Genomic DNA, 7,947 nt, shown 5'->3' on the forward strand with positions numbered 1-7,947 from the left:
GGGGGGGAACTTGCTGTTCCCCCCGGTCTTGCTCAAGTCAACGGTACTCCAATCTCTCACTGCCATGGCTTGAAATGGTCTTTAGCACGGTCTTGGCTTTGAGGGTGGGTGTCCTGTGACACTCGCACACCGGGGGGGAACTTGCTGTTCCCCCCGGTCTTGCTCAAGTCAACGGTACTCTAATCTCTCACTGCCATGGCTTGAAATGGTCTTTAGCACGGTCTTGGCTTTGAGGGTGGGTGTCCTGTGACACTCGCACACCGGGGGGGAACTTGCTGTTCCCCCCGGTCTTGCTTAAGTCAACGGTACTCCAATCTCTCACTGCCATGGCTTGAAATGGTCTTTAGCACGGTCTTGGCTTTGAGGGTGGGTGTCCTGTGACACTCGCACACCGGGGGGGAACTTGCTGTTCCCCCCGGTCTTGCTCAAGTCAACGGTACTCCAATCTCTCACTGCCATGGCTTGAAATGGTCTTTAGCACGGTCTTGGCTTTGAGGGTGGGTGTCCTGTGACACTCGCACACCGGGGGGGAACTTGCTGTTCCCCCCGGTCTTGCTCAAGTCAACGGTACTCCAATCTCTCACTGCCATGGCTTGAAATGGTCTTTAGCACGGTCTTGGCTTTGAGGGTGGGTGTCCTGTGACACTCGCACACCGGGGGGGAACTTGCTGTTCCCCCCGGTCTTGCTCAAGTCAACGGTACTCTAATCTCTCACTGCCATGGCTTGAAATGGTCTTTAGCACGGTCTTGGCTTTGAGGGTGGGTGTCCTGTGACACTCGCACACCGGGGGGGAACTTGCTGTTCCCCCCGGTCTTGCTCAAGTCAACGGTACTCCAATCTTTCACTGCCATGGCTTGAAATGGTCTTTAGCACGGTCTTGGCTTTGAGGGTGGGTGTCCTGTGACACTCGCACACCGGGGGGGAACTTGCTGTTCCCCCCGGTCTTGCTCAAGTCAACGGTACTCCAATCTCTCACTGCCATGGCTTGAAATGGTCTTTAGCACGGTCTTGGCTTTGAGGGTGGGTGTCCTGTGACACTCGCACACCGGGGGGGAACTTGCTGTTCCCCCCGGTCTTGCTCAAGTCAACGGTACTCCAATCTCTCACTGCCATGGCTTGAAATGGTCTTTAGCACGGTCTTGGCTTTGAGGGTGGGTGTCCTGTGACACTCGCACACCGGGGGGGAACTTGCTGTTCCCCCCGGTCTTGCTCAAGTCAACGGTACTCCAATCTCTCACTGCCATGGCTTGAAATGGTCTTTAGCACGGTCTTGGCTTTGAGGGTGGGTGTCCTGTGACACTCGCACACCGGGGGGGAACTTGCTGTTCCCCCCGGTCTTGCTCAAGTCAACGGTACTCTAATCTCTCACTGCCATGGCTTGAAATGGTCTTTAGCACGGTCTTGGCTTTGAGGGTGGGTGTCCTGTGACACTCGCACACCGGGGGGGAACTTGCTGTTCCCCCCGGTCTTGCTCAAGTCAACGGTACTCCAATCTTTCACTGCCATGGCTTGAAATGGTCTTTAGCACGGTCTTGGCTTTGAGGGTGGGTGTCCTGTGACACTCGCACACCGGGGGGGAACTTGCTGTTCCCCCCGGTCTTGCTCAAGTCAACGGCACTCCAATCTCTCACTGCCATGGCTTGAAATGGTCTTTAGCACGGTCTTGGCTTTGAGGGTGGGTGTCCTGTGACACTCGCACACCGGGGGGGAACTTGCTGTTCCCCCCGGTCTTGCTCAAGTCAACGGTACTCCAATCTCTCACTGCCATGGCTTGAAATGGTCTTTAGCACGGTCTTGGCTTTGAGGGTGGGTGTCCTGTGACACTCGCACACCGGGGGGGAACTTGCTGTTCCCCCCGGTCTTGCTCAAGTCAACGGTACTCCAATCTCTCACTGCCATGGCTTGAAATGGTCTTTAGCACGGTCTTGGCTTTGAGGGTGGGTGTCCTGTGACACTCGCACACCGGGGGGGAACTTGCTGTTCCCCCCGGTCTTGCTCAAGTCAACGGTACTCTAATCTCTCACTGCCATGGCTTGAAATGGTCTTTAGCACGGTCTTGGCTTTGAGGGTGGGTGTCCTGTGACACTCGCACACCGGGGGGGAACTTGCTGTTCCCCCCGGTCTTGCTCAAGTCAACGGTACTCCAATCTCTCACTGCCATGGCTTGAAATGGTCTTTAGCACGGTCTTGGCTTTGAGGGTGGGTGTCCTGTGACACTCGCACACCGGGGGGGAACTTGCTGTTCCCCCCGGTCTTGCTCAAGTCAACGGTACTCCAATCTCTCACTGCCATGGCTTGAAATGGTCTTTAGCACGGTCTTGGCTTTGAGGGTGGGTGTCCTGTGACACTCGCACACCGGGGGGGAACTTGCTGTTCCCCCCGGTCTTGCTCAAGTCAACGGTACTCCAATCTCTCACTGCCATGGCTTGAAATGGTCTTTAGCACGGTCTTGGCTTTGAGGGTGGGTGTCCTGTGACACTCGCACACCGGGGGGGAACTTGCTGTTCCCCCCGGTCTTGCTCAAGTCAACGGTACTCCAATCTCTCACTGCCATGGCTTGAAATGGTCTTTAGCACGGTCTTGGCTTTGAGGGTGGGTGTCCTGTGACACTCGCACACCGGGGGGGAACTTGCTGTTCCCCCCGGTCTTGCTCAAGTCAACGGTACTCTAATCTCTCACTGCCATGGCTTGAAATGGTCTTTAGCACGGTCTTGGCTTTGAGGGTGGGTCAGATTTTTAGTTCCTCATGGATAAGTGAGCAAAGAAATCCAGCATTAAAAGTTTTCTCTCTCTGTTCGTTTTACTACACTACGATTAGGTGTGAGATTGACTGAGGAACGTTTTATTATAAAGTCGGGGCTGACTGAACGCGCACGGTTGACGAGCATTTAATTTTACGGAGATCGATCCCTAAGAGATTGCGTACGGTTTACAGAGTAAACAAGTCTCTCAGATTCGTTTTGGATAGTAGCCTTGCCTGAACTGAGGGTCTCTCTCTCTCTCTTAGATTTCTTCGTTCGATTGTTGAGTGTTGGTTGCATTTTTTTTTTCTTTTTTCTTTTTTCGATTACATAGGTTGCAGTCTTAAATATTTACATGTGGAAACATAAAAGTCAATTTTCATTTAAATCGAGGTCGAGCGATTTTGTTTATTAGATGAGCGTGCGTCGTGGTTTGACTGTGGTACAAGAATGAAGGTTCCCTTTGCATTGTGGGTAATGGCGGATTATTTTGACGAGGAACACACAGTTCCGTGGTTTGATCAAAATTTTATAAGTCTAAAACCAACTCTTCATTTCCCCAATTCGAGCACGACATAGCTTGGCAAATGGGCCACAACTCACGGTAATACCGGCTAAACTAAAGATTACCGTGGACAGGAATATTGAAGAATTGCTGATAAACTTTCCGCCTGGATCGATCCACCAGCCATCGCCAAAGGTTTAGGAGAGTTTTACAACAAAATGGTAAAACACAGTTAATGGCACGTGACGCCTTTTGCCCTGTGGGGCATTGCTGGTATTTTACTTAAAACTCGGTACTTGGTACTGTAAGGTACCATTGTATTTATTGTCTAGGCATTTATCTATAATTCTATCTTAGTATGTTGCAATTCTGTCTGGATACTAGTTATTTCGGCCTTTCTAACTGGTTAAATCTTCTGTATACCCCATTCATGGCTCTATTATTATGATGTAAGGTCTAGCATGTAAATGGTACAAGCCTGGCAATTGGCTCAGGCATGGAACACTGTCTAGGTATAAAACGCTGTGTAAAAGGTTTTAACTCACATTTCTTAGGCAATTGTTTGCTCGCTGTTAAGCTGTGTAAAATTTTTGTTCACTCGTTTTCTTCTAATGGCTCGTCCTCGTGCTTCGCAACGTTCCGTTGCCGTCAACCAGTTGTCCTCACTGTCCAGCGAGGTGCTTCGCTTGCGTCTCCAAGCGCTTAATCTCTCCGTACGTGGTTCTCGCCAGCAGCTAATAACCCGCCTTAAATCGGCTCTCAAAAGCCAAGCCACTCGTGCCGGCCGTGCCATGCCCGTTCGTCCCGGGAGATCTTCCCGTCGCAAGGACAAACCTAACGCTGCTTCCGCGTCGGTTCAGCCTTCGGATCAAAACAGCGAGCACGCCAGCGATTCAGATGGCAATTCTTCGTCGATGGAAGATGATTCTCCTTCTTTGGACGACCTTTTGAGCCTCCAGGATAGCTCAGCTCTTCCCCCGGCGGTCAGTTCAGCGCCATCTCCAGCTGATGCGCCCTTTAGCGATGGCCAGTTACGCGTGTTGCAACAAACGGTGCAAGCGGCTGTGCAGAACGCTCGCATCCAGCAGGAAAATGCGAACGTGCCCCATTATACGTCACCTCCGATTCGCAACACAGGCATGGCTTCGCCTCTTGGTCTTCAACGGCCTTTGGACCGCTCTTTGGAGGAGAAAATCCTGCGGGGTGAGTACGTTGATTTTGCTTTACTGTTACCAGACTCGTTAACTCACCCCCAGGCCCCAACCCTTCAGTTTCGCTTAGAGGATTCGTCCCCAGGCTCCGCGGGCACCCCTATCACCATGGTTCGTAAAAAGAAGCCCGTGATTGACTCTTTTCACAAGTGGGTTGACGCCTTCACTACGTTTATGTTGGTGGTGGTTAATGCTTACCCTGGGAGAGCTGCTGAACTGATCAAATACCTCCAGATCATCAGCCGCGCAGAGGCCAAATTTAGAGGGCTCACCTGGCGTTACTACGATGAGCAATTTCGTCGCCGCGCCGCCCAGGATCTTTCTCTCAATTGGGGTCTAGTTGATTTGGAGTTGTGGACCGTCACCTTTTCGGGTCAGGCTAAACCTCATTGCTTCCTGTGTTCCAGCCCCTACCATGGCCAAGGTGATTGCCCCATTGCTGACCCTGCCCGTCGCTCACCGAGAGGCACCAGTTCCTCGCACGCGCACTGTTTCAACTTTAACAAGCCCAGTGGATGTTCCCGTGTTGCCTGCCAGTTCCCCCACGTGTGCAGCCGCTGCCGCTCTCCAGCCCACCCTGTCACACGATGCCGCACCGGTCGTTCAGAGGACGCTTCCAGGTCCCAGGTCGCCAGCCACCCTGGCAAGAAATAAAGTACTCCAGCAGTCCCGTTCCCAGCAACCTTTGGTGTCCTCTCCTATTGATGTCGATGTCTTGGAGCATGAACTTCGCAGCCATCCTAATCGTAACTTTGTTAATAGTTTACTTAATTCACTTAGATTTGGCACACATATCGGTTATACCGGCCCACACCTCCCCAGGGTTTCTCGCAATCTTATCTCTGCCTCTCAACACCCCGACGTAGTCTCTCATAATATCGACAAGGAGGTTAAGTTGGGGAGGGTAGCGGGTCCTTTTTCTTCGCCTCCTCTCCCCCTTTTGCAATGTCACCCTATTGGTGTGGTTCCTAAAAAGCACACCTCCGAGTGGCGTACCATTTACCATCTATCATACCCTGAAGGGGCTAGCGTCAATGATTTCATTCCCAAAGACCCATACTCCCTTCAATATGTTCGGGTGGACGATGCTATTCACATCCTTAAGTCTTTGGGCCCGGGGTCCTTCATGGCCAAAACTGACCTGAAATCTGCCTTTCGTCTCATCCCCATTCACCCTGACGACTGGCATCTCTTGGGGATATATTGGAAGGCTCAGTATTTTGTTGACCTGTACCTCCCTTTTGGGCTCCGTTCTGCCCCCTATATATTTAACCAGCTCTCTGATGCATTGGAATGGGTTCTCCACCATAACTACGGTCTCCGCAATATCCTACACATCCTTGATGACTTTTTTATTGCTGAACGTTCCCGTCTAGATTGCTTAATTTCCTTTAGCACTCTCTTAAGAGTTTTCATGTCCCTGCGTGCCCCAGTGGTTGCGGCTAAGACCTTGGGCCCCTCCCAGGTTCTAGAATTTATGGGTATTGTCTTGGACTCCACCCTGATGGAAGCCCGTCTCCCTGAGGACAAACTTACCCGTCTTAGGGCTCTCCTTGCCTCCTTCAAGGGTCGGCGTTCAGTTCGCCTGGTAGACTTGCAGTCTCTCATAGGGACTCTGCAGTTTGCCTGTAAAGTGGTTGTCCCGGGTCGTACCTTTTTACAGCGTATTGTTAATCTTTCTAGAGGCGTTCGTAATCGTTTCCATCATATCCGCCTTACCAAGGAATTTTTCAAGGGTCTTTCTATGTGGGAAACTTTCCTTACTGGGTGGAATGGTCGCTCCTTTTTTCTAAACTCCTCCATTACCCCTTCCCCCCATATGGAACTGTTCACCGACGCTGCTAGTACCATTGGGTTCGGGGGGTACTTTAATGGGAAATGGTTCCAGGGAAGGTGGCCCCCACACATGGCACTTTGCAAAGATAAAGGGATTAGCATTGAGTGGCAGGAACTTTTCCCCATTGTTGTAGCTTGTGCTATTTGGTACCCCCATTTTGCCGGGAAACGCCTCCAATTCTGGTGCGACAATGAGTCGGTGGTTGCTATCATCAACTCGGGTCATTCAAAAGCCCCTCGCATTATGGACCTTCTCAGATTCCTTACCCTTACTTCCATGAAACACAACTTTTTTGTGAGGGCACGCCACGTTCCTGGGGTATCTAACGACATCGCTGACGCTCTGTCCCGATTTCAGGAGGCGCGTTTCAGGACAGCCGCCCCCACGGCCGATCGGGACCCTTGCACCATCCCGCCTTCCTTAATGACCCTTTAAAGGATGAAGTCCTACGGTACGCCAACTGGGGCCTAGCCTGGAGAACGAATCGCACTTATGGTTCTGGCGAGAGACGTTTTATTCGCTTCTGCCTAATGCATCGTCTCGTTCATGATAGTGGGGACATTCTCCCGGCTTCCGAGGGCACCCTCATTTACTTTGCCTCCTACTTAGCACGGTCAGTCCGCCATAGTACCATTCGACTTTATCTCGCTGCTGTGCGTAACCTCCACATATCATGTGGGCACAGCGATCCCTTGGCGGGTAAACTGCTTCTTAAGAAAGTACTTAGGGGTATCCTTCGTTACCAAGGGCAACACCGGGTTTTGCGTCAACCAGTTACCCCCGGGGTTCTCCTTGCTATACGTCCCTTTCTCCGCTCCTGGTTGGGTAGTTATGACTTCTCCATGGTGTGGGCTGCTTTCACACTCGCATTTTTTGGCTTTCTCCGCTGTAGCGAATTCACATATCAAGGGGTTCACAAGTATTGCTCCCGCTTTGATTTAGGAACCGAATGTGTGTCATTTGTCCCTAGTCTGGCTAGCCCGCAGCACATGGTCGTTACTCTTCGGTCTTCTAAGACCGACCCCTTTCGCACAGGTCAGTCTCTTATTATTGCTAGGGCGGACTCATTGCTATGTGCCGTCACTGCCATGCAGCATTATTTTCAGTTAGTGGCTCCCCCTCCAGGCCCACTTTTTACTTTTCGGTCCGGCCGCCTCCTTACCAGAGCCACCGTTACTTCCCTTCTGCGTGATGCCGCACGTCATGCTGGGTTACCCTTCCACAGCCTTAAGGGTCATAGTTTTCGCATAGGTGCCGCCTCTTCAGCGGCCGCTGCCGGCTTGCCAGACTGGTTGATAAAAGTTATGGGTAGATGGTCTTCAGACTGTTATCAGTTGTATATAAGAACACCCACACAAGTTCTGCTTTCTGCGGCCCCTCGAATGGCCAGTTCCTCTCCATGAAGTGGGTCATTTATTTAATCTTTTTCTTTTGCTTGGGGGGATACCCGCTCCGCGTGTATCTGTGGCGGTTAAGTCTGCGTAGCGACTTCCCCAAGCTAAGTTCTCTAGTATTTTTTGCCGTGTTTTAATTGTATTGACCTGCCAATATTCCAGTCCGACCCAGCAGCGCTGGTGAGATAGGTGAGGCACGATAGGTCTTTTCAGTTACTCTAGTTTTGGGACCTGCCAATACTCTTCTCGGAGTGGCGC

General features: G+C 51.6%; 1 protein-coding gene across 1 annotated transcript; it reads left to right on the forward strand.

Moving 5' to 3' along the window:
- The first annotated feature begins 3,443 nt into the window (after nucleotides 1-3,443).
- On the forward strand, nucleotides 3,444-6,352 carry LOC146475233 (uncharacterized). The gene has a single exon (XM_085115615.1). It carries the CDS (start codon nucleotides 3,859-3,861, stop codon nucleotides 5,110-5,112), a length of 1,254 nt encoding a protein of 417 aa, XP_084971741.1. The 5' UTR covers nucleotides 3,444-3,858; the 3' UTR covers nucleotides 5,113-6,352.
- Nucleotides 6,353-7,947: the final 1,595 nt, after the last annotated feature.

This window comes from Pavona decussata, unplaced genomic scaffold, assembly GCF_977016875.1.
Source record: "Pavona decussata unplaced genomic scaffold, jaPavDecu1.1 SCAFFOLD_84, whole genome shotgun sequence".
NCBI lineage: Eukaryota > Metazoa > Cnidaria > Anthozoa > Scleractinia > Agariciidae > Pavona > Pavona decussata.

What these genes read in the sequence shown, in the direction of transcription:
- LOC146475233 (XM_085115615.1), top strand. Translation starts at nt 3,859, where the DNA reads ATGGCTCGTCCTCGTGCTTCGCAACGTTCCGTTGCCGTCAACCAGTTG.